We start from the raw sequence: 27,109 nt of genomic DNA on the forward strand, positions 1-27,109 counted from the left end.
GTGCCACAGACGCCCGACCTGAGCTCCAAGCAGAACGACCTGAAGTTGGAAAGGCAGCTGGTCCAGAGGCAAGAGTCTTACGCCAAAGAGCAGGCATGGACCAAGAAACAGATCGAGAAGCTGACCAAAGAAAGACTCAAGCTCGAGGAGGAGGAACAGAAGCTGGAGGAAGCAAGGAAAAGATGGAACATCCCGTCACCTCCTTTACGTGAGTTAAAGTTGCTCAAGCATGGGTATATCTAGAGGGCAGCACATGTACGTACGCACGGGAGCGTAATACCCGTTAGCTCAGTGTTATGTAGTGATCTCCAAGTTGCCTACCTCACAAACGACTATATACCCAAGCATGAACATCTTTAAGATTCAAATGTCATACTGATTGATGAGTGTCATTCATATTGTGCTGAAAATGCCCAATCAGAACAATTCTTTGGGATCTTTATTGTGATTGCTAATTTTGTTTTACTGAATTCCACAATCCAGTGACAGTTGCTTCGCAGTCAATTTCCAAACCAACCAATTTCTGATATATGATTAAACCTGGACCTAATACCCTACCAATCTCCAACCCTAAGCCTAACCTCAAGTGTTAAGTGCAGCCTAAACACTAAACTTATACCTTTGTTGACATGAAGCCATGATGAAATGTCTGGTGACTTTGCTTAGGGTATCATGGATAAAAACTGTGTCCTCTTGTTAATTTATGCTCTGTTCCTGCATGAAAACCAGTGATGAACCTTGTGGAAACATAAACGTATAGGGCCTAAATAAATAATGAAAAATAAACTATCGCTGCTACAAATCTTGAATCTTTATCAAACCAGATCCGATCCACACGCCCACCTCCTCGTCCTCGCGAGTTGACGATCACGAAGAAACTCCTGAAGAGATGCAGCAACGCATTCTTGCAAACCTGAGAAAAATGAGGTAAGCTACAGTAAGGCCTTTGTACTAGCTACAGTCAAACCTGCTTTAGCGACCACCTGTCTATAAAGACCACATTTATTGTTTCTCTTGAAAATATTTTGTCATTGAAACCTGTACTGAATGAACCTGTACATAAAGACCCCCTACCTATAAAGACCACTTTTCATGTTTCACTTAACTTAAGCGATCTTTATATGTACAGGTTTCACTTCGTTATTATCTGGCCTATGATGCATAAGTTCTAGTGATTACCATCACAATCTTGTATCTTTCTCAAGAATATATTTCATGAAATTGCTTTTAAAGTAAGTGTGTTGCCCCAGGAAATTGATTATGGGGGGAAATGTTGATATTTTATTCAGAATAATTTACTTCCATTGTCGTGAAAAGCAGTGTAAAAATTCTGATCTAATGGCTTATCTTTGCTCTAACAATTGAATTGAAGCTATCAAACTAAACACAAAGTGTTCAAATTTTCCATGAAACCCAACTCCAAATCGATTTCACACCAAACAATTTTTTGGCCATCAGAGGGTAATATATTATTTGTTGGTCTGGTGACGGTCACATCGGTGTAACTGAGATATTAGCAATAGATCTTAATTTATTAGAGACATTTTCTATCTAGTAATCAATTTTATTCATAGATGTCCTATTTGGCCATGGAATTCCTTAGAATTTCTTATTAGGGTCAGGGTATTTCTCCTCTTATTTGTTCTCTTTTAATCATCTAGAAATGACCTTGAGAGAGACAAGAGGGAGTTGGACACAGCTGTCTCACAGTCTTCCAAGCGTTCTTATGAAACAACACAGGCGATACAGTACTATATGGTGAATTCAGTTTACAACATTTTGCTATTAGATGTGATGTGTTAAGAGAAACATTGTTTTAGTGAAGGCTTTACTTAATCACATTTGTGCAAAAAAACTTGTTATTAACTATGTATAAAGGTACTTGTTGACAGTTTTGTTTCTGGTAACCCTTTACAGAGTGGAGAAACGTCAGGTAGTATTCCTTTTCTTGTTTTTTTCCTGTTTGGGGGAGGAGGAGGGGGGGGGGGGCTGATGCTAGCAATAGAAGAGGGGTTAACAATTGGTTTTACCCAGGAAAAATTAAATCATCTTTTGATACATGAAGCATTTTGTTCATTCAGTAATGAGTAGGACACCTGATTGTTTTTATGCCTCCGCCACCGAAGGTGGTGCCGGAGGCATCATGTTTTCGGGTTGTCCGTCCGTACGTCCGTCCCGTTTGACCGTTATCACAATATCTCAAGAACCATTTAAGATTTAAACTTAAGACTCGGGAATAGTATTTATCACCATAGGAAGACGATCTGATTAGATTTTGGAGTACGTAGGTCAAAGGTCACAGGTCACAGAGGTCAACTTATGAAATTCCTTGTATTGAGTTTGTTAGCGCGATATCTCAAGAACCATTTGAGATTTAAACTTCAAACTTAAGGATAGTATGTATCACCATAGGAAGACGATCTGATTAGATTTTGGAGCACGTATGTCAAAGGTCAAGGGTCACAGAGGTCAACTTATGAAATTCCATACATTGAGATTGTTATCATGATATCTCAAGAACCACTGGAAATTTAAGTAGTAGTAGTAGAATGGTTTTTTATTAGACAACTTCAAAATGGTAGCTCGAAAGCTAAATTACATTGCAAGTTTTACATGTATTAAAAATCATTTCAACAAACTTAGATAATATGGACAAGTACACATAATACACAGTCGGTTAGATCATAACTAATTACATATTCCCTACTTACAAACAAATTGATGAAACAAATAAAATAGATTCTTATAGATTTAAACTTCAAACTTAATGATAGTGTGTATCACTATAGGAAAACAATCTGATTACATTTTGGAGCACGTAGGTCAAAGGTCAAGGGTCATAGAGGTCAACTTATGAAATTCCATACATTGAGATTGTTATCATGATATCTCAAGAACCACTGGAGATGTAAAAACTTCAAACTTAAGGATAGTATGTATCACCATAGGAAGACGATCTGATTAGATTTTGGAGCACGTAGGTCAAAGGTCAAGGGTCACAGAGGTCAACTTATGAAATTCCATACATTGAGATTGTTATCATAATATCTCAAGAACCACTGGAGATTTAAACTTCAAAATTAATGATAGTGTGTATCACCATAGGAAGACAATCTGATTAGATTTTGGAGCACGTAGGTCAAAGGTCAAGGGTCACAGAGGTCAACTTATGAAATTCCATACATTGAGATTGTTATCATGATATCTCAAGAACCACTGGAGATTTAAACTCCAAACTTGTTTAAATTGCTCTTTGGCGGAGGCATCATTTTCGACTGCGCGCAGTCAAAATTCCATCTAGTTTTTTCTCAGAGAAAACAAGTGAAATAAGTATTAAAACCTCTTTATTAATGAACATGGTTTTGTTTTTGATTTTTCAGATCAGGGATATTCTTGTAGATGTGGTGAATGAAGTAGTGGATAAATGCAGCGACAGGGCAAAGTCAAAGAAGAAAAATGATATGACAAGGTGAGTGCATGCTTCCACAATTTTGATTGGAGTATGAATTTAAGTTGTTACAGTTTCAATTTTGTTGAATAAGTTTGAAATATGAAACACTAACAGGAAGTTGAATGCGTTGGATAAAGATATAGATGACCCCCCCCCCCCCCCACAACATCTACTTCCAGACATATGTAGGGAATAGTTCCTAAAAGAGAAACCCTTTTTTGTAGTAGTTGTCTCAGAGTAAATTTCTTAGGGTGCATTTGTCATAGGTGGTTGGTAACTGTCAAGGGGGCAGGTGTCCAGGATGTGATAGTCCACAACTAGTTCTAAAATCCTTTATACAACACAATACATGTCCTAGGACAAGTCCAAGTTATTTTGTCAAGTACATTACTAACATCATATTTAGTTCCCGAGGCAGATCAAGGAGAATGTGCATTCACTGTGTGTCGGCAACTCTTAATCCAATAACGGGATTAATAATATATCAGTGAAATACTTTGACACATTGCACATATATCAAGTGCTACATATGTGATATATCTCCCAAATTGACAAGCCTTAATTGTCCCCACTTCTTGTTCCCTTTAGGTTGCTTCTAGCAGCAGCAGAGAAAGACTATGATTCATCTCAGAATTTCCAGAGCAAGGAGAGAGCCATGCAACTCATATCAGAGGAAATATTCCTTCAGGTAATCAAGATTATCACCAGAAACTTGTTATCTTTGATTCAATTTGAGTGAAAGTTGCAATTGGAGCATCCTAGGGGGCGGTTTAGGGCAACCAAATCAGTTTGGTTCATTTGCTCATTTATGTCCAATGTCAGTAGCCATGTCGGCAATAATCTGACTGTATAATTTTACTGTAAGGCAGCATGATGGCTCAGAGTTGGAGCAGCGGTCTCTCTAGAAGGTCCTTGGCTAGAAACAATCTTGTGCCCTTTGGTATAAAGGCAGTAGCCCTCATTACCAAGTTCCACAGATAGGACTTAATTCAGAGGTCCCCTAAGCATCATTTTACGAAACCATGATAAGTACAAGTTCACCAACATCCAATTGAATCATGTTTGATGCATTTCAGTCGGTTTTCGGCCTACTTATGACGGTTTTGTGAAACACTGCCCTGGTTGCATGCTTATCTACAAATATACACTTACTTCCTTTGCAGTCAGGTAAACTAAACCATTAATCAATCAATCAAGTCCCCCATTCTATATTATCTTTGTTCTACACTGGTGAGAAGCCTGATTACATACATGTGTATGGTTGCTCCTTTGACAGATGACGGCTAAAATGTGTCTGGAGACAGTGCAGGAATGGGTCAGCACAGAGGACTATGTGAAATCTTCAATTCAGAGACTCATCATCAACTCAGCAGAGGTAAAACTAAATCCAGATTTGTATTACCATTCACATTCAGAAAAACGTATGATTTGAGGCTTGTTCACACATGACACAGTTAACCACCGTGGCAAAATAAAAACTTAGTTTACGTTTATTTAATAGCATTGAATTGCAACGAATTGCTGCAAGCAATAAAACATTCTTACAGTTACAGATATAAGAACATTGGATGGAGTACTCTTTAATTATGATTTCAGTTTGTTTGGGCCCTCAGGGAGAACAGTTTAAATACTGATGAGGCTACCCTGGGTAAACAAGACATATTATTATTATTATTATTATTATTAAGAAGCTCTCAAATGATGTTTCAATGTTCCCAGAAATCTGTCTTCACTAAATGGATTTTTGTTTTTTTAGTATTAAATAGTCAATTCTCTTTCTGATAGACTATCGCCACAAACAATCAAGCAGGCAGAAAGGACGACGACCCTGCCTATGACCTTATCCCAGCGACCTACTTCCACATGTACAAGGAGAGACGAAAGAAAAGGTTAGGCAATTCGGGTTTGCTTTTGTAACATCTCGTAAAAGTATATGCCTTTTTCTTTAACATGGGTTCAAATAGAGCCAATGCCTTTGCACATATAGTCTTTTATTGATTTAAGATCTATTATAATGAAAGAAATCCCCGATGATCCCCGATTTTCTCTGATGTTTGATTTTTATATCAATGTCTTTATTCTTCTGATGTTATTCCATGTGAAAGTGACTAGTAATCCTTTTTTTTTTTCCTTCTCTGAACTTTTATACACCGTCGGTGGGGTGACAAAACCTTGTATCTCAAAAATCATGAATTTTCAGGAGAGCGAAAAAACTTTCCTGTCTCAACACAGATTTAGTGCTGTGACACCATCCTTTGTGTGGAATTTGTGAAAAAACCGAGACAGGAGGCGTTCCATGGATTTATCAGGTGCTGTCGTAGGCCATTAGGTACAAAATTATGCAAAAAAATCAAAATCTCAAAAAATTGAGATACAAGGTTTGGTCACTTTACCAACGACATATCATGAAGGATATATTTTGTGATTTCACTTTTTCTTTTAAATGTACATGTACTCTTGTCTGATCTGATATTTTCTCCAGCTGCAATTACTCCAGGCTTTATTTTTTCAAAGATAGAGGAGTAGGGTTGCCCTTGGGTTGGTTTTAGGCTAAGTTTAGGGTAAGGGTGACGTGCAGTGTTTGGTCCAGGGTTGAAGTTAGAAATTTGGTTAGTGTATGGAATTGACTGCAGAGCAATTGCTGCTTGGGCATGAAAACATGTTTATCATAGAACGCACAAGCTGTCACAAAAAACAGAAATATGTAAAATACAACTATCCTCTTATTCAAATTTGGAAATACATTTTCTGAAATGAATAGAAATAACATTATCTGTCACTGGTTTCATTTATAACAGGTCCACTGTTTGGAAGCATACCCAAACTGTTCACTATGTAGACTCAGAGAATGACAGTGTCATGTGAGTATTTCAAGTGGCTCCTTACAATGTTGTATTACTTTACTTAGGAACATAGCGCTCCTTCATACCTCCTTTATACAATGCAGGGACTAATTTTCCTGGTATCACATAGCAATTTGCTGTGCATTTTTTATATGACTGCTATACAAAATATCATGTGTGTAGCAATTTTCTTCCATAGAAGTGTACACAATTTCATTTGAAACATTGATCTATCTGCTTAAATTGCTTATCAAGTTTGAGGATGTAAAATTATTCCCTGACAATGCCTTTAGTGACTCTAGATAAATCTATGGGGTCGAGACAACTATGATAGTTAAATATAGAAATATGTGTTCAAAGATAAGTAATAACCTTAATCATTAGCCTGTCAATACTAAGCGATGTCACAAAACAACATCCTTGCCATCTATCTCACATCACAGAGCATCGGTACCAAATGCTGAAAATTCACCACAGTTCTTGTTTTCTCTATGATAAGGTTGATTACAAGCGTTACATATAATAAATAGAGCCCCGTTTATATGTATTCAATGTTTTTACTTGGTGAGATGGAGAAAAAAAATCAAGTTGGTGTAAGGTGTATTTAGCCCATCTAACCAACAATAAATACTTAAAATAGCAACGACATACCAAAGCTTTTTCGTCTTGCCCTCTTCAGAGAAAATCGCAAGAATAAACAAAAAGCCGAAATCAGACAATATAAGGAAAAGCTTATTTAGCAACTAACTCTGATGAGAGCAAGACAAAATGCTTTAGTATGTTTGTTTTCATTGTTATCTCTTGATTTTGTAGTACCAATCATCTCTTTAATAAATACTCACATGAAATCTCCTAGGTCTGGGATTACTGCTGACCATGATAGCACCAAGCTGAGCATGGCCAGACTGGTTCCTGTCCAACTCTGGACGGAGAAACGATTTACACCTTCACTCAAGAACTACATCAAACGGGAGAAAGAACATTGGCAGGTAGAATCTTTATCATGTTTGTCAGGGGTAACAGGGAGAGTTTGCTGGTGTAAAATTGTTGTAGTCAAGGCCTTGTTGATATAACAGTTTCAGAAGTGAGAGAACAGTAAATCATATGGGTGAATTTGGTCTACAACCAGTTCGTCTACTACCCAATTAGTCTATTCCCAGATGGTCTACAACCAGTTCTTCTTACTACCCAATTAGTCTATTCCCATTTGGTCTACACCCAGCCCGTCTACTATCCACATGGTCTAATAACCATTATGTCTACTTTTCATTTGTTCCTTTGACCGTTTAGGCTAATAGTCATTTGGTCTAATTTCCATCTGGGTGTAGACCATATGTGAATAAACCAATGATATTTACAGTAAATGATATATACAGTACACGATGCAGATCAGTAAGTAGAGGAAAGATATTGAATTGTTTTCCTGCCCAAGGAATTAATATATAATAATTCCTAATTACTGTCCCATCATATGCACCAAAGAAACAAAGGAAGAGGCAGGAACCTTCATTGTTTGAGCACTGCTCAGATAGTAATAACTCATGGATTAAAATTTACAATATTGTGGGGAAAGTAAATTCAAGTAAATATAGACTGTTGCACATACAGTTGGAACTTTTGTTCTTACCTCGTCCGATGGAAGGTTGGGACAGTATGGTTTATTTATATCTTCTCAGAAAACTTCTCAGAATCTCTATGAAGAAGATCTAAACTTTATCTATCAAGAGTAATCCATATTGTCACAATCACTTCATGAAAAGAAGCAAGAAAAATACTATTCCAACTTTTTGGGCAACAATGTAGTTTGATTACCGTTATTATTTTCAGGAGGTATATCTGAGTATAGGACCATTTTAATTCTTTAGCAATTTGAGATCTATATAAAAATGTAAATGCCCCAAAACACATGACTGATTTCAGGACTTTACATTGTACTGACTGAGCACTTATTTGTTGTCATTGTTTTCTTTTCGTTAATTGATTGTCCTGCACTAGCCTGATCTCATGACGATTCATCCATTCATCATACATGTGACGAAAAGAGTTTCTGGTGTCTTAACAATGGCAGTCTCCCCTACGCAGAGAATGATAGCTATGGGTACCGTCAGAGGTAGGTTTAAAGGGGAAGTCAACCCGATACCTGTTTGATTTTAATAAAAAGCAGAAAACTATGAGGACAACTCCCCCTCCCACCGAGGAGCTTGACCATTCATCCGTCCATCATGCATGTGTCATGTGACAAAAAGAATTTTGTGGTCTTAATGATGACAGTCTCCCCTATGCAGAGAATGATAGTTATAGAAGCAGGTTTAAAAAGGAAGTCAACCCTGACATCAAGTTGTTTTTTATTTTTAAAATTAGGGAAGGAAACTTCTTTTCATTTTACAATAATTTCAGTACCTAAAATTGAGTAAATAACAATACCTTGCATCATTAAAGCCTATCTACACTAGTTTGGCCAGGAGGTATTAGACCTCCCTGCATGTTCACTGACGGGTGGTTATCTCATCAAATCAGCTCTCAATTAACATAAGAAAAGGGGACCATGGGGGACAAATGGTCACCGCTTAAGCATTGTTTGCTATATAGAGGGCGCAAGTAGCTATAAGTAGTGCAGTGAGGATTTAAAACTTCCTACTTTTATCAAATTATGTAAAAGCATGGTTGAAGAAGAGCGATCCTTCGAGAAGACAGCATTGCACTTTTGGTAAAATTTCAAAATTTGATAAATACAATAATTGGAGGTTTGAATGTAATTTCCTGTGCTTGCTCATCCCAACCCCAGGTGATATATTTATCTTTGATCTCTTGTACGACTCCTCCAATCCTGTCCGCTACATAAAGAACGAGGGCGCCTCATCGGATGGAGTCATGCAGATCTCATGGAGCCTCGACAGTAACCGGATCATCAGTCTCAATGAATCGGTAGGTTCTAAAATATGATTGGTTATCGGCTACCCTACTCTTTTCCATGTAGTTTTCAGATTGCATTGTGAGATGTCCGCTAACTCTATGTTCCCACTATTTTATGGACATTGTATTTTCCATGTTCAGTGGAATTATCGAGAAATTGCCATTTGTGTTTACAAATCTTGCATGAAGCGGCAGCAAAACTTGGTTTCCCACTAACAACTTTCTACAAAAGACTTGTTAACCATTCTGTCATCTTTTGGGTTTTGAAATAGTGATGATGAATTTTCCTTACAGTCTTATTTTGAAGTGGATGGAGGCGGTAGAAGTAAAGCCCACTCTCAGTGACTGGTTATATCTGTTAAGGCTTATTCACATTTGACATGACAAAGTAAACTGCCGCAAAAGAAACCCCCAAAACCTGACCTTTTTTATTATGTGTAAATGTTTGGCAACTGCACGCAACAAAGGTCCTACACACATTCACTGAGCTCTGTGTTACAGGATGCAGAAATGGGAAGCGTATAACACTTACATAATAAAAATAAACCACCACAGTTTACTTCTTCATATCTAAACGGGGCTTTGTTGGGTAAATACTGGTAGCAGAGCTTGTCCAATTCCTCACTAAAACCAACAACTGTGTCTTAGGTGACCTTGCTCCCTGATCTCTATGATTTTGCTTTGTTTATATTTTTTTACAGGGGTCTGTCTTCATGTGGTCATTGCACCCTGGTGGCTCCAACACCAAAGACAGCAGGAGTCTCGATTTTAAAGACTCTAATGATGAGATAGTGCCTTCGCAATTGACCCTCCTCCTAGCCCTTGACCCTGATGCAGAAGACTTTGACTTTCAAGAAGGTGAGCGCACTTTTGCTTGAAAGAATTGTTTTGCTGACTAAAAGTAATTCAATGTTTAATTAGTGTTTAGAGGAACATGATTTTGCATAAGGATACTCTGCTGGTAAAATAGGCAAGTATAAGTAGAAATGTGTTGAGATCTTCTTCCCTTGTATGAGAGCTTTACATATGTTGGTCATTGATATATTTATGTCGGGGGAAAGCCTGCAAAGAGATTTCTGCATTGCTCTACTTCCCCTAATATAATTTCTGTCTTTCTTTTCATCTGTCCAATTCTCTTATAATTTTTCTTTGAATTCCATCTTCTCTTCTCTCCGCTCCTTTTCCTTTTGTATGTATCATCCATCTCTCTCTCTCCCTCTTTTTATTTTTCTTCCTCTCTCTCTCTCTCTCTCTCTCTCGCTCTCTCTCACCCTCTTTCCCCCAATTCTCTCCTCTTTCCCTCTTTCTCCTCCTGTCTCTCCCTCTCTACCTCTCCCCCTCTCCTTCTCTTTCCTCTACCTCCTTCCCAAATGTCCTTCATCTTCTTACAACCCGTTTCACCATACCTTCACAGGTCCTCTAGCCCGCAGTGTAGCTCAGACAGAGTCCCAGACACCCATCGTGACTGCCTTCCATCCCTCACACACCCTCATTGGATCCCAGGTAGATATGGAAGAGATCATTTCATCTGCTTGGAGCAACAAGGGCTTTCTTTAACTCTGTTTCAAAGTGTACAAGTTAAAGCCCTTATTGCTCTAAACTGATAATCTGTTTAGAAAGTGAATAAATTATATGAGTCTGTGAGTGCCTAAAACTAAAAAATTAAAACCAATGTTACCAGTATGTGTAAATGAGATATGAATGGCACATGTGGTTGAAAAGAAAGGTGCATAAAACGAAGGCCTCATAATATCTGTTTGCTGTAAGATACAGAAATGTATTATGCTCATGTTGTTTATTTCTTTCCAAGTAGTTTTCTGCGTCATATACAGCTTAATGATTGGCTGCAAACTTTGTTCAGGGAGATGCAAACTAAACCCGCGCTGCATGAACAGTATCACATTATCATGGTGTGACAAAAAATACAATGTATACAGATACATTTTGTTTAGAAAAAAAAAATGTTTCAAAGTTTTGACTTTTCTCTGACATTAACATGACACCTGTTTGAACCAACACTGATAGATTACATGTCTATAGCATTTATCTTTCCTTTCAATAAAAACAAAACAAGGGAAAATGAGAACAATTTGCCTTTGCTGTCTGCCCTCTAGCAGGGTATGATATATTGATAACAAATATATTATATGTATGATTCTTTCTACAGAATAGTCTTGTTGTGAGCTTTGAGAGTGGAGACATTTACAAGTGCAATATAGAACATCAGATAACAGAGACTTCAGAAAGCTTCGAGAATACAGAGAATGTCATGTTTCCTACAGTGAGTAGGGAATGTAGTTTAGTGTCTGATCCCGGGCCCCCCCCCCCCACTCAGTGTTATTTAGGGTACGTGTATGCATGTTCCCTCGTTGTGTACTAGGAGCCGGACTTTGGTGCGTAAAAAGTACCCCTTTAACTGACATTTTGGGAACATGCATGCGGTCCCTCCGACCCTGGAGTGGGGGGGGGGGGGGCTGGGTGTGTAATACTTCTATAAGTATAATGTAAGGAGAACATTGTGTTTCCTACTGCAAACTTGAGGTGAAATGGTATTCTTTATGCCTACAATATTTTTAATGAAATGTATACTTTGCTTTGTTTGAATTAAAAAGTGGTTGGGGGGGGGGATGCCCATGGTTATGCATAAACATATTGCTTTAGAGAAATATTTTATATATGAGTGTTTATTATTCTTAGTAATCCTGCTGTCTTTAACCTTGTGAACTGATTTCTTTGTCTATTGCCCCAAATTATTAATGTTACCTATGATTAAAGGGCAATCCAACCTTTGTAATAATTTATTTGTACGAAAGTAGAAAAATATGAGAAACAGAATGGCGGAAGTTTGAAATAAATCAAACCGTATTTATGCACAACTCCCCTGTTTGTCGTGCACAAAATCTATCAATAATGTCTGTTTTTCTTCCAAGTGCCCTACATACAGTGTACTTCACTGATAAAGACAGGTTAATATTCCCAAAGCTCTTTGGAAGCGCATAGGAACATCATATCATGATGTGATGTGTGCTACACAAGAACAGAATATTATCATTACACTGAAACCTGGTTTAGCGACCACCTGTATATAAAGACCATATTTTTTGTTTCCCTCGACAATCGTTTCTTATAGGAACCTGTAGTTAGGGAACCTGAAGATTAAGACCTCCTGTATTATAAGGACCACTTTTCTTATCACCCTTGAATGGTCTTTATACAGGTTATATAATGTACATAAACGAATGCAATATAATTCTTCTGTATTGTCATGTTACTGATTTATTTACTATGTTTTGTAATGCTATTTTACATGTATATATATATATATATACATCGCTGTACCTTTGTAAATTGATCCTTTCAGCCTTGTGCTGCTGGTCGATCATTATATACCATAAAATAAATAAAATATAAATAAAATTCTTTGTGACCTAGGTTCAAGGAGCAGGGGACACGATCGGTCAGGACATCCCTGTGGAACTCTTCAGGGCACACAAACATGCCGTCATCTACCTGGGCTACGTCGGTAACTATGGCAACATGATTTCTGTGGATGTCAAAGGTTATATCTTCATCTGGAAATACACCAGGTAAGAAGAAGAAGAAGGAAAACTTTTATTGCTTTATAAACTTTTCCTTTTGATATACTCTGTTGAGTGTCACATGATAGCTTCATTGCATTTAAGATGCTCTCTAAAGCTTGTCCTATTTTTATATAATGTGCTATACAAATCTTACAAACTTATGATCATATGTTTATGCTGTATTGTGTTTTTATATTGCAGGAGGAAAATCAGTCACTATGGTTGGTTTGAACCGATAGAGAAATACTGGTTAGAAATGGCAAATGAGATGTACTCAACAATGAACAATGAAACACCAGAGGTAAATATATTCATGAAAAAATGATAGTTTTTTAGTTTTAAGCTGTGTTAGTTTTGTTAGTTTGGGCCCATAGAAAGTAGTGGTTGGAAATGGCATACACACTGTATATTATCTTACTACTGCTTGGGTTCTGAGGGAGATTATGGATTATAAATCGTGTAATTTCAGTAGGTTTAAGAAACAAAATACCCAGCATACATGTCTGCAAGACAAGACATGTGAAAGAAGAGGCTATTGAGGTTTAAGTTACCCTAAAAGTTTTTCCACGTATGTGCAGATAGATGTGACAGCATGGACTCCATACCACTGAGTACTCTGCTCACTTAGAGTATCCTCATTCTAAAAATATTATGACTATATTTTGACCGTATTATCAAGATACAATGTAGCTCTTGAAATCCATCTATTATGAATTTTAATTCTAAATGCCAAACAAATAATGATGATGATGATAATAAGAATAGTAACAATAATGATGATAATAATAATAAAACGTTATATGTTTTCTTTTCTACCCCCCCCCTTAATTCTCTAGATATATTTCAGTGATGACTATGCCCTGGGGAAGAAGAAGATGAAGGGAAAGAACAAGGATAGAATGATGATTGAGCTGGAGGAGGACAGGAAAGATGCAGACATTGAGTGGAGCAATATGAAGATCACCCAAGTTTGGTTCACAGACTTCAACAAGAAACAGGACAGGGAGGTAGGTCACTCTTATATTTATATATTTATTTATTTGTTTTGTTTTTCAAGTTCAAGTTCAAATTTGTTTATTCATTTCATTTTCATAAAAACCACAGCAAATGCAAATAAACATACAAGTATATATAGATACAAAAAATGTTCAGTTTATACAATAGCTTTAAATGAAATAGGAGAACAAAGGAAAAGCCCATGGTGGCCTTATTTACCCAGGGTATCCCCATCAGTGAGTAAAACACTGTTATACTCGGAGCCCTTCAAATAGTACATCAAACATTACAAACATATACATGAATACAAAACAACAATCATTACAAAGACATACCTGCAAGAAATATTAAGCTAAAATAAATATTAAAAAATAGGGCCCTATTATGGGCCCTGAAACTCTATAATTACAATGTCTGGCTCCATTTTATAAGCTGGCACCTGGCATGGTAATTCTTGGGTTTATTATCAAGGGTTAAATAAAGTGTACCAACCACCAAAACATGTTTCACTCTTAATGTAATGACTTTCGCATGGCTATTTCAAAATGTGAGCTTCAGATATTACTTCTACAAAGAGATTTTGCATTTTAAATACTTTCTCATTGAACAGTAGAACGTCACATGGAGTAAGGCGGACTTGCATAGAAAATAGCTTGCAAGGAAGCTAAGGTTGACTCGGGTTCCACACTTGAGCCCATTATTCTCAATGATCAGTGTGTTGAAATCATATGTATATGTATGTGTTCCCTCTCAATATCATCCAGACATGTTCTTTTTTCTCTTTTTATTAGACGTATGTATACAGGCTGGGCCTTGGATGAAAAATATGGTCACAATTCCACATTTCATTTTCTTTTGTCCGAGTTTCAATCCTGTACTCTATCTAAAATGTTCTCTTTTCTCTCGTTCTAGACCACTGTATACAGACCAGACACTGTGGATGCAAAAGCGTCGCCATCCCACTTTTCATTATCCCTTAGAATTAATGAGTTTTAACCCTAATCTCTCTCAAATTCCTCCTGACATGTTCCCCTTTCTCTGGTTTCAGACCACTGTATACAGACCGGACACTGTGGACGCAAAAGGGTCACCATTCCACATCATCGTGAGGCAGAAGTCTACAGGGCTGCTTTTGAAACACTACAGTCAGCTCCACAAACCTGTACAGGTGAATATGACATATGACAAAGTGTACATAGCAAATAAGTATTGTATACATACTTTGTCAGCTGCTGTAAGAAGGCTGTAATAGCTATGTATAGTCAGTGGCAGGAACAGCCTTTTTGCGGGCAGCCAAGGACTGTTACTTTCAATGATTTTGAAGAAAAAAAGCCCTTTCTACTTAAATAGCAATAATTGCAATTACAGTATGTTCAGAGCCAGAAGGGCATTCACTCTGTGTTAAAGTAAATGAGGTAATGCACTTCTGGATTCAAACAGATGATGTCTTCTTTACTATTATTTTGTTGAAACTCTCCTTCATGCATATTATCATATTTAGGATCAATTGTCACTAATGGACGGAAATTTACTTGGAGCAGCGACAGCACTTTTTCTTCTTTTGAAATTTTTCACATCATGAGACAGCCTATGCAATGCTTTTTTTATTATTTGTGTGTTTGTTTTGGGGACGGGATGTAAACCTACAATTGCCAGCCCTTTATTGAGGGTGTAAATTAAGAATATAACCCTTTTTTGCCACTGGCAACCACAAATTATTGTGTTTAACAATTTGTTTAGACTAAGAAAGTTAATATTTTTCTCCCCAAAACACAAAGAGTTACCCACGCTGTGAAGTTCACATCAATAGAATATATTTCATGCCCAATTTATCATTAAAACAAAGTATTTTACTCTCGAAGGTTGACTTTTGACAATAGTTCAGAGAAAGGCATTCCTAGAAGGGGGTTGAGTGACCCCATTTTAACTTTGTTTCTCTTCATTTGTAGCATTCTGCAAGTCGGTTTCTGGCATGTCATCCATCGGCTACAGGGAGAGAGCTGGTTTTCATGCTCCTGTTTTCACCCTTCCCTCCTAAATGTGAGTACATCTTGTTTCATTCTTGTGTAAACTTTGTGAACATACATTAACAGAGACATGTTGTTTTGTTTTGTTCTTTGTTTCATTTCGGGCTATATAGCCCCCATACTTAAATACACCTCTCATCAGATTGATATGGTAGCCAAGTGCATTCTTCTTTTGACTCCCAAGAAATATGAATGAAAAAATGATGAGAATAAAACATATCCTGACTATTTTTGCTCTTGGTCATTTCTGAACAGCTGGTCGCATTACCTTTGTCATTGTAAAGCTTGATGGCCGGCTTGAAGTGGTGGATAGGCGCATTGATGTCATCCTGACCTCTGAGGAATACGAGCGATGCTTCAAGGATGATGTTTGCTCGTTTCAGGTATGTAGAAAGAAAAAAAAACATAGATATTATATGGGCTAGTATTTATGAAGGCGGACAAAATTTAAACCCTGTCTAATAATAAAAATGATAATAATATTAAATTTATAACAAATTCAGAGATGCCAACCAGTACGGATTTCCCGTAATTGGTACGGAAATTAACGACCATTACGGCAGTACGGAATGTTGTCTAAAAATTACGGATTACAAAAAAAAAAAAAAAAAAAAAAAAAAAATTATTTTTTATTTTTTGCGCATAGGGATCTATCGTAGCAAGTGCTGTGCATTATGGTGGCCATCCATGAGAAAGATGGAAAAGTATCAAGTATTCTCTTAATAGAAGCCAATTTTTCATTGAAAACTTATGTGTTGTGGCGATGAACTGAAAGTCAATATTTAGCAACTTTGTGGGAGTAAAATCACAAAAAATTTCAGATAATCATGCGCGCATGCGTCCGCCTGCCATTCTTTTTAGATTCATGAGGCCGCATAGGAAATTACTGATTTATTCCCCAAATTACTGATTTTGAGCCTTATGATTACTGATTTTCTGTTCTGGAGGTTGGCATCTCTGCAAATGCCAAAAGACAAAAGATAACATTATCATACATAGCTCACATTAATTACAAACACAGAGGAATATGAAAACAAATTAGAAAAGATGTGTTTTCAGACACTTCTTAAAAGCTGTGAGTATGGCAACTCTTTAGAACAGGGGTAAGGGGTTTGGTTTTGCTGGCAAAATAGCTGTAATGTCCTCGGTATAATCAGCTGTCTGTCTTCACCTAAAAACTGACTCTGATTGGACCCAGGTTTGCAACTGAGTCATGTATTTCACCTAGGGATATTAAAGTTTGGTTACCAGACATAAATAATGATTGATACATGTCTGTCAAATCCAAATCACACACACCTCTAAAACTGAATTTGTTGTATTACTAGATAAATGGAGACATGTGCAATTGATGTAACAATTTTTTTTACCAATATGTCACAACATGTACTTTGTTAGAATCTATAGTTTTGTTCTTGCTCAGGAATGATTAAATACACATTTTCTTTGGAAAAAAAAGAAAAAAAAGTAAGAAATTAAATTAAGAAATAAGTTTTGCGCATGTCTTGTATATTTCATGTAGCAAGCACAAACATTAATTTCATTAGTATACTAATATTCTGTGCCCTATTCTTCCCCCAACCCCCTTTTTAGATGAACAACACCGTTGATGCCATTGGCTCAAGCTACATCTACCTGACCCTAATGGGGGCGTTCATGGTCTTCTCGGTCAACACCGGCACCCTGGTCCTTTCCACTCGTAAGGGGGACACCTCCGCACCTCTCCAGTGGGCCCCAAGGTCCCCCACCAAACTCTATTTCAACGCATCCATGGCTCTGTCCCAGACCCAAGGTGGTACATATGTAATGCTGTATGCTGAGGTGAGTTGGTGTGATGTGGTTTAGTGGTTTCACCCCCTCCCCCCCCCCCCCCTCCTAATATTTGCTGTGGATGGTTAACAGGTATGGGTTCATATTTTGGGCAAAAAATTAACTCTTTGATCTTCCTTTTTTGTTTGTAATATTTATTAAAGACGGTAGAGTACCTCTTTCTCTCTTTGTCCTGATTTCCTTATGTATACAACTTGTCAATTAATATCTTTCATTTTTTTATTACCTTCACAGAACCAGACTTCAGTTCATGTCATCAAAGTGACAGACAGAAACACAAAGGGAAAGAGAATGGCTGTCAACAAAGCATTCAAGTTGTGGTAAGTAAATTGAGTGAGTGTGTGAGAATGAGAGAGAGAGACATGTTGTACCGAAATAGAAGATTGAATAGTAATCAACTTCCAAAACGATTGTATACATTTATAACATTTTATGTGACATAATGCCTTAATTTATTCTATAAAATATAACTGGTAATTATAAATATTTCTTTTCCAGATTATAAATGCCCTTTGATTATTAGTTTCTAACCAAAGAGGGAAAGATTTGCTTTTATGATACAAAACTAAACTTAGGCCAAGTTCATCCATCTCCACTTCACTCCTTTAATGACAAAAATGTCAACACGTTTAACATAAAACCCTCCGGGTTAACTTCTTCATATCTGAATAAGCCTGTTCTTTTTCATCAAAGCATGGATGAAATATCCGCAGAGGAAAAAAAACTTGCTTCTCTGTGCAACATCTGAACATCTCTAGTCTCTCTCCCAACACAGGAACAGCACCAGTCCAAGCCCTGGTCCAGGTCCCGCTCCTGAACAGACCATCCGACGACAGGAATGGAGCCTGAAACGGGATCCATTTGGTCATGTGGCCCTCTATGTTCGTGGTCTCATTCTGGGGCTGGTGGATGATGCAGTCCAGAAGGTAGATGGAGAGTTCTCTGAGGAGGATAGGAAGACACATGCGGAGCAGGGCAGGAGGCTAGCTCATCAGTACTTTGGGCTGAGATTAAAGGTAAGTTCATCTTTTGTAACGGGAAAAATTAATATTTATTTTTCGGGGGCTACTTTTCAACCTTGCCTGCATGAAAATAACATTCTGAAATTTGTTTTTGCATTGAACTCTATGCAAATTTAGGGGGGCTCTTTTCTGATTTTCGGGGGCTATCTCGCCCTGAGCCCCCGTGTATTTTTATGCCTCCGCCACCGAAGGTGGTGCCGGAGGCATCATATTTTCGGGTTGTCCGTCCGTACGTCCGTCCGTCCGTCCCGTTTGACCGTTATCACAATATCTCAAGAACCATTTAAGATTTAAACTTAAGACTCGGGAATAGTATTTATCACCATAGGAAGACGATCTGATTAGATTTTGGAGTACGTAGGTCAAAGGTCACAGGTCACAGAGGTCAACTTATGAAATTCCTTGTATTGAGTTTGTTAGCGCGATATCTCAAGAACCATTTGAGATTTAAACTTCAAACTTAAGGATAGTATGTATCACCATAGGAAGACGATCTGACTAGATTTTGGAGCACGTATGTCAAAGGTCAAGGGTCACAGAGGTCAACTTATGAAATTCCATACATTGAGATTGTTATCATGATATCTCAAGAACCCCTGGAGATTTAAACTTCAAACTTAGTGATAGTGTGTATCACTATAGGAAAACAATCTGATTACATTTTGGAGCACGTAGGTCAAAGGTCAAGGGTCATAGAGGTCAACTTATGAAATTCCATACATTGAGATTGTTATGATATCTCAAGAACCACTGGAGATGTAAAAACTTCAAACTTAAGGATAGTGTGTATCACCATAGGAAGACGATCTGATTAGATTTTGGAGCACGTAGGTCAAAGGTCAAAGGTCACAGGGCTCATTATGTATGCAAAAACAGCTTGTGATCGCGTTATCTGAACAACCGATTGATGGATTCCTGCCAAACTTTGGTCATGTATGTATCTTGCAGAGCTGATGAACTGATTAGATTTTGGGGTCACGAGGTCAAAGGTCAAAGGTCACAGGGCTCATTATGTATGCAAAAACAGCTTGTGATCGCGTTATCTGAAGAACCGATTGATGGATTCCTGCCAAACTTTGGTCATGTATGTATCTTGCAAAGCCAATGAACTGATTAGATTTTGGGGTCACGAGGTCAAAGGTCACAGCGCACATTGTGTATGCAAAAACAGCTCGTGATCGCCTTATCTCAAGAACCGATTGATGGATTCCTGCCAAACTTAGGTCATGTATGTTACTTGCAGAGCTGATGAACTGATTAGATTTTGGGGTCATGAGGTAAAGGTCAAGGTCATGCGGCTCATTATGTATGCAAAAATAGCTTGTGATCGTATTATCATTAGAACAGATTGATGGATTCCTGCCAAACTTAGATCATTTATGTATCTTGCAGAGCCAATGAATGGTTCATAAGATCAAAGGTCATGGGCTCATTATGTATGCAAAAATAGCTTGTGGACGCATTCTCATTAGAACTGACAGATGGATTACTATTTAACTCAGGAAATCTTGCAGAGCCAATGAACTGAGTAGATTTTAGGGTCATGAGGTCAAAGATCAAAGGGTCATATATGTATATGAGAAATTGCTTGTAATCACGATATTCTGAGAACATGTTAATGGATTACAATTGAACTTGAATTTGAAAAATTTCTTCCGTTTCGGTTTGTAAAATTGCTCTATGACGGAGGCATCATTTTCGACTGCGCGCAGTCGAATTCCATCTAGTTTTCACTGTTTTGTAAGAGCCCGTGGGAGTCTTGTCTTTATTTAGTCCTTATTGTCTTTATGATTGTAAACGTATATTTGTTGTTTTAGCTGACGGAAATAAATACAATACAATAAAACTGTAGTGTATTGATATGTTTGTATATGATTTGAAACCTTTAGTCTCGCAAGTTCTCAATGGAGGAGATTTATTAATTACACATCCTCCATATTAGCACCGAGTAGGACTGGAAGACAGCTAGCTTATTTTGAGGCAAGACTGAAGATTACAAGAATGGTTAATTTTGCAGTTTTTGTGACACATATTCCTACAAAAATGGAATTCGTAGTTAAACCGTGGAGCAAACAATAACAAAAAATCAAAACATACTTCTCCCACCTCAGGGGCCCGGAGCTGCAGAAGAACAGCCTACAGAGCAGAGGGAAGAGGGCGAGGGTGACTTGGACCAGAACGATCACCGGGTTCAGCCTCCAGTTCAAGGGGATGATCTCAGGGATGATGAAGCAGAGGAACATCCTACCGTCTAGGAGCCCTCTGGCGGTTTGTGACCGATGAGCAGTTCCTCATGGAATACTGTCTGAATTCTTATTTATAACTTGATTTAACACACATGAATTGTTTTGAGAGATATGTTATAATATATTTGGGGCTTTGATGCAAAATAAGTCTAGAATGTTATGAATGGCAAGATAACTAGGAAAAATAAAGGTCAAGTTTCCAGGGTCTCTCTAAATATCTACGTTTAGTTCTAAGTATAATTTTAAGTTGAACTTTCCACTGCAATTTTCTGGGGTTTCTCTAAGGCCAAGGAAAGGAATTTTTCTTGCTTCTGGAGGCCATAATTGTTGAACCCTATGCATCAGCATGCAGCAGCTTCACAACTTCCCCTCAAGCCAGTTACTGGACTCTTACTGCGCCTTTACTCGTCCATTGCATACCGCTCGCATTGGTTGCGCAGCCGGGTCCGGACCGGCTGGCGCGCGGACTTTGTTTGATGTTTCTACTGTAAATTGGAGCAGTAAGCACGGCAAAACAACGTATTGCTGTTTACGCTGTTTTGCAAGGTCTCGCTAGTTATAGAATCTACAAATAAGTAGTAAGAATTTTTACCAGTAGTCATTTCATCTTACTGGTGAGAACAAATTGCTCCATCTAAAACTTGAGGGCAGTGACAGCTGCCTCATTGATCGAGGCATTCATCGTCGGATGGATTGTTTATCTGGACAAAGTCCATTGGACACATCTCCTTTACCATCTTGCTCGACAGTGATGGCTCGTCTTGAATTAAATTGAAAATGGTTTATTAAAAACAATATATAGCAGCCCGAAAGCTGAATTCCATATCGATTCACAATAACATAGCAGTAAAATCGCATTTGAGTTTACAAAAATATACATAAATCTGAACAATTTGAAAGCATATAGTTCAAGTCAGTACATTATAACTGGTCTCTGCTCTATATTGGTGGAACTCCTTCTTGACCTTAACTTAGTGACCTGAAATTCTACTCGCCTGATTGGGGATACTTGATAACCCTCTCTCTTTCCTTTCCTCTTCCTTTCTATCAACTATTCCTACCTCTTCCTCGTCTCTGCTCTATATTGGCTGAACTCCTTCTTGACCTTAACTTAGTGACCTGAAATTCTGCCCACATGATTGGGGATACTTGTTTTACTTTCACACGGAAACTAGAAACTGCCTTTCGAGTTAACAAATACTAACCCGTTTTCCATAGTATCCTGCCTTGCCGAACAAGGCCTGCTTATTCTCAGTGACAAACATCACCATTGCATTCTGCTCCTCCTTGGAGAAGTTGGCCTCCCTTTCTCTTACTTTAGCCAATGGGTATGAATTCTCTATTCCAAGAAAGAAGTAGGATCCTGTTCTTCTCTCTTTCCTTTCCTCTTCCTTTCTATCAACCTTTCCTACCTCTTCCTTGCTTCTCTTCTGTCTCCTCTCCTTGACATCTCGCCTTTTAAAAAATCTAATCGATGCCACATCACACCTATTATATTGTGTCTCTTTCCCGGTCATGTCATGCTGCCTTCTTTAATGCCGAATTATTGGCTCCTTCTCCTCATTCTCATAATCGCACTTCTTACATTTGTAGGTCAGATCTGAATCATGCCTGTCTTGCATGTGTGCCTTAATTAACTCCAGAAAAGTGTCAAACTCTTCTCTGCACTTGCAGCAACAGGGCATGCCAGGGCCTTGGTCTTTAACTCCTGCCACTTCTTCCTTCCGTACATCCTTTCACTCCCGCTGGCATCCACCAGCAGCTCTGAGCAAGGCCTCGCAGTCCGCCCATGCTTTCTGCTTCCTCTCCTCCACCTGAGCAATGATAGACAAATCATCAAATAAAATTATTAGTTCCCTATAAATTAATCACTTTAAAATGTTCCACTTAGAAATGTATGGAATTTTTAAATTTAACTTTGGAAAAACCCTGATAAAATCTCCATAGCACCTACAAATATTTCATTTGTGTTGATATTATTTAAATAGAATCATTACAGAGTGCCAATTCTTATTACACATATCCTTATCAATAGTAAGATAATTTTGGTTTTAATTTCTCACAGAAACTATACACTGCCTTTTAAGTTAACAAATACTTACCCTTTTTCCTCAGTAGCCTGCCTTGCCAAACAAGGCCTGCTTATTCTCGGCGACAAATCACCATTGCCATCTGCTCATCTTTGGAAAAGTTTGCCTTTCTTTCTCTTTTCTATAAAGAATAGAAATATCACCTAGTAGAATTCAGATTACATTCATGCATAATTCAGTTGATTTAGATTTAGATTTAGTTTTTTAGGTAAGTACTCCTTTAAAAACAGAAATTAATCTTTGAAAACAAATAAATATCTCATTAAGTGCCCACACATAAAATGTTACCTGTCATTCTTGAGTTGGACCTGCATGCCAGGGCCTAAATGGTTTTCATCTCCTGCCACTTCTTCCTGACATCCTTCCACTCCCGCTGGCTTCCCCCAGCAGAAACCATGTTTGTTTGAAAATTGAAAACAAACGTCCAACAGAGAATCATATCTTTGTTCTAACCTCTTTCTTTGCTAAGGGCTTTACTCCTTGCTGTCTTTCTATCCAGATCTTCTTCATTCAGCATACTGCAAATCCTATTGACTTCATCTTTATAAAATCGGTACTTCTTGAATTTCTTGTCGGATAGCTGCACAAAGGGATCTATTTTATCCTCCACAATTCTCTTAGCTCCTTCATTTGCAGCCACCATTTTGAAGAATTGCAATCAACTGCCAAACAGTTGCAAATTTTGCGCTACCTCCAAATTTATTGCAAAGTTGCGCTTGATCTGCGATTTATTGCAAGATTTGCGCTAGATATTTGCAGCGCAACTTTTTCTTGCAACAGGATTGAACGCAACTGGCGTTTAATTGCAAATTTGCAATTAAACGCCAGAGTTGCGCTTGATTTTAATGCAACTTTCTTGCAACGCCCCATAAGACTGCACCAGTGGCGAAATAATTGAGAGCGACAAATATCTGTAGCTGTGCCGGTAGGGCCTTGCTTCTTTGGGTCTTGTGGATCAGTTTGGGAGTTAACAAGTCTATCAATGTAATACAGCCTACTCTAGTAAATCTGTACTTTCTTTCAAGATCTCTATCTCCGAATTCCAGGGGCTGTGTTCTATCTCGAAATACTCAAGGGATTCTTTTCTGCCTCTCATCTCCTCATCAAACATTAGCATTGCAGCCATGATTGTAATTGAATGGGTGTGGCATGGCAAACGTCCAAAAGAGAATCAGATCTTTGTCCTAATCTGCTTTTGTCTTCTGTTTTGACCTTTTGACTTCCTCTACACGGTGAATGGTGCAGGATGCAGTATTGCGGTTCACACCGTGTGTGGTTGCGGTGTCGTCCAAAACTGCACCAGTGGCGAAATAATTTAGAGCCACAAAAATCTGTAACTGTGCTGGTAGTGCCTTGCTTCTTTGGGTCTTGTGGCTCAGTTTGGGAGTTAACAATTCTATCAATGTAATGCACCCTTCTCTTGGAAATCTATACTTTCTTTCGATATCTTTATCTCCGAATTCAAGGGGCTGTGTTCTATCTCGAAATATTCTAGGGATTCTTTTCTGCCTCTCCTTTCCATCGATCAGCAAACATCAATATGGCAGTCATGATTGTAATTGATTGGGTGCACCATGGCAGCCCAAGCCTGATATTGATTTCTTATAAGTTGCGATAGATTGTGAATCAATCGCAACTTTACCCAGAGTTACGATTGATATCAATCGCAACTTTTCATGAGATGGAATCAATATCAATTTTAAAGTTGCGATTGATTTGGGGAGTTATGATTGATTCTCATCAATCGTAACTTTTTGTAAGACGGGGTCTGAAATTCCCTTCTACCATGTAGACCTCTAGAAATGGTCAAAGGACCAAATGTAACCCTACATACATGCACACTTCCAATGTGAAAAATACTTATGTATACAATCATGCTTATAGTGCTACTTTTAATACACTCACCTCCTTGAACTAAACCAGCAATGATCCGACTCCCCTCCATAATTGAATGCTGTCAAAGAAGTAGAATATACTTAAAGAAATTGAGGATCTAACTAGAAACCACCCAAGAAGCCATTCATACTGACATTTGATTTTAGCCATCATACCCGTGTGTAGTGACTTTATCATTCTGGTGAACTTCTCAGGGCATCCATACTTTTGGAGTAGTTGCCATAGACCTGTCCTACCAACAGTGTCAAATGCTTTGGTGAAATCCACAAAGACCACATAGAGAGATCGGTTGTGCTCGATACACTTCTCCTGTAATTGTCAGAGGCAGAAGATCATGTCCACTGTGCTCCATTTGTTTCCTCGCCTCCCTTTCCTTTTCTTCCGCCTCCCGCCTCTGTTTGGTCCTCCTCTCTTTCTCCTGCTTCTCTTTTCTGGTCCTCTCCTCTTCTCTTGCTTGTCTCTGCTCTACTTTTTCCTTCTCCTCTCTCGCCTTTCTGTCCTGGTATCTTGGTCCCACCATCGAGTATCCTAAGAAATCCACTTGGACCAGCTCTTCTTTGTGTTTCTGCTGGCAATGTTCTGTCAAATCTGTTTCCTCCTTATATAATTTGAACGTTGGATGACCACCCTCTTGTTTCTTTTGCTTTTTCTCCTTTCTCGCCTCCCTTTCCTTTTCTTCCGCCTCCTGCCTCTGTTCTGTCCTCTTCTCTTTCTCGTTCACTCTTTCTTGGTCTTCTTCTCCTCTACTTTCTCCTGCGTTGACTTCTGTTCCTCCTCTCTTGCTTGTCTCTGCTCTACTTTTTTTTCCTTCTTCTTTTTCTCCTTTCTCACCTTCCTTTCCTTTTCTTCCGCCTCCCGCCTCTGTTTGGTCCTCCTCTCTTTCTCCTGCTTCTCTTTTCTGGTCTTCTCCTCCTCTCTAGCTTGTCTCGGCTCTACTTCTTTTTCCTTCTCCTCTCTCTCCTTTCTGTCCAGGTTTCTGGGTCCCGCCAATGTGTACCCCAGAAAATCAACTTGATTTACCTCTTCCTGGTGAAGCTGTTTGTAATGATTGAGCATTAACATTCGCTCTTCTCCCTCAAACGGGCACACTCCACACTTTAAAGTTAACAACCGTCCATGTACCTTCCGCAAATGATAATTATACTCTGGGTAGCTTCTGAAGGTTCGTTTGCACTGATTACAGGGTACAACCATGGTCTGTAAAAAGAGTCAATAGAGGAAAAATAGAAGAAAATACATCTATATACAAGGAGTAGACAAAGAGTGGATAATAGCTTCTCTTCTCTCTCCTGCCTTGCCTTCTTTTCCTCCTCATCTCTCTCCTTTCTAAGTATCTTGGTCCCGCCAATGTGTACCCCAAGAAATCCACTTGAATGAGCTCTTCCTTATGGTTCTGTTTGTAATGATCATTCATAACCACTCGCTCTTCCGCTTCATGTGAGCAAACCCCACACTTCAAGGTTAAAAGTCTTCCATGCACCCTCCTTAAATGGTAGTTGAACTCGGGATAGCTCCTAAAAGTCCTCTTACATTCATTACAGGGTACTACCATAGTCTGTAAATAGAGACAATAGAGGTGCGACACCCCCCCCCCCCACCTGTCATATATTGTCGGTAGAATTGCGGTGCTGTCAAGTTTGCGTAATGACCAAAGATGTATGTATTTATCGAAGTGATTCAAGCATGAACAACAATATACAAAAACAAAAATATAGGCGACGCTTGGTAGTCAAGATGCAAAGGCGCGTGAGAGTACGCGAAAGAAGAGAAAAAGAGATAGAGAAACGTCACAAAGCTCAAAAGTTGGACCATTGTGACGTGAAAAAATAGGAGAAAATTAGAAATATAGGGAGCGTTAGAAGAGCGTATCTCCAGGGGAGATACGCGGAAAGCAAAAGAAAAGGAAAAGAAGAGGCGCACAGAAAGAAAAATAAGCAATTGAAAAAGCATTATGACATAATAAAGATATTCAAGTTCAACAAAGTTCAGTGTGAGTTAGGGAAAGATCTGAAAGTGGCGTTCATCCCGTCCGGGTGGAGAGTGCCAAATTTGAAGATTATCCTCTCCTCCATCAGCTTCCTTTCTTTCTCATCTCGGCAAGATTTCAGCACACATACTTGAAGGTCATCAGCATTATGATCTCCGATGTTGAAGTGGTGAGCTACAGGTAGTCCGGCTGTCTTCAGGCGTATGGAACGCAGATGCTCTGTGATT

General features: G+C 38.4%; 1 protein-coding gene across 1 annotated transcript; it reads left to right on the top strand.

Moving 5' to 3' along the window:
* The first annotated feature begins 5,311 nt into the window (after window positions 1-5,311).
* Window positions 5,312-26,841, top strand: LOC105447295. The gene is made up of 18 exons (XM_030982404.1): window positions 5,312-5,340; window positions 6,250-6,312; window positions 7,151-7,283; window positions 8,290-8,404; window positions 9,080-9,219; window positions 9,909-10,065; window positions 10,622-10,710; window positions 11,375-11,488; window positions 12,640-12,794; window positions 12,990-13,089; window positions 13,625-13,795; window positions 14,833-14,952; window positions 15,734-15,824; window positions 16,067-16,194; window positions 17,405-17,632; window positions 17,876-17,961; window positions 18,417-18,657; window positions 20,775-26,841. Exons 1-18 carry the CDS (start codon window positions 5,315-5,317, stop codon window positions 20,916-20,918), a joined length of 2,301 nt encoding a protein of 766 aa, XP_030838264.1. The 5' UTR covers window positions 5,312-5,314; the 3' UTR covers window positions 20,919-26,841.
* Window positions 26,842-27,109: the final 268 nt, after the last annotated feature.

This window comes from Strongylocentrotus purpuratus, unplaced genomic scaffold, assembly GCF_000002235.5.
Source record: "Strongylocentrotus purpuratus isolate Spur 01 unplaced genomic scaffold, Spur_5.0 spur5_scaffold_12, whole genome shotgun sequence".
In the NCBI taxonomy this organism is placed as follows: Eukaryota; Metazoa; Echinodermata; class Echinoidea; order Camarodonta; family Strongylocentrotidae; genus Strongylocentrotus; species Strongylocentrotus purpuratus.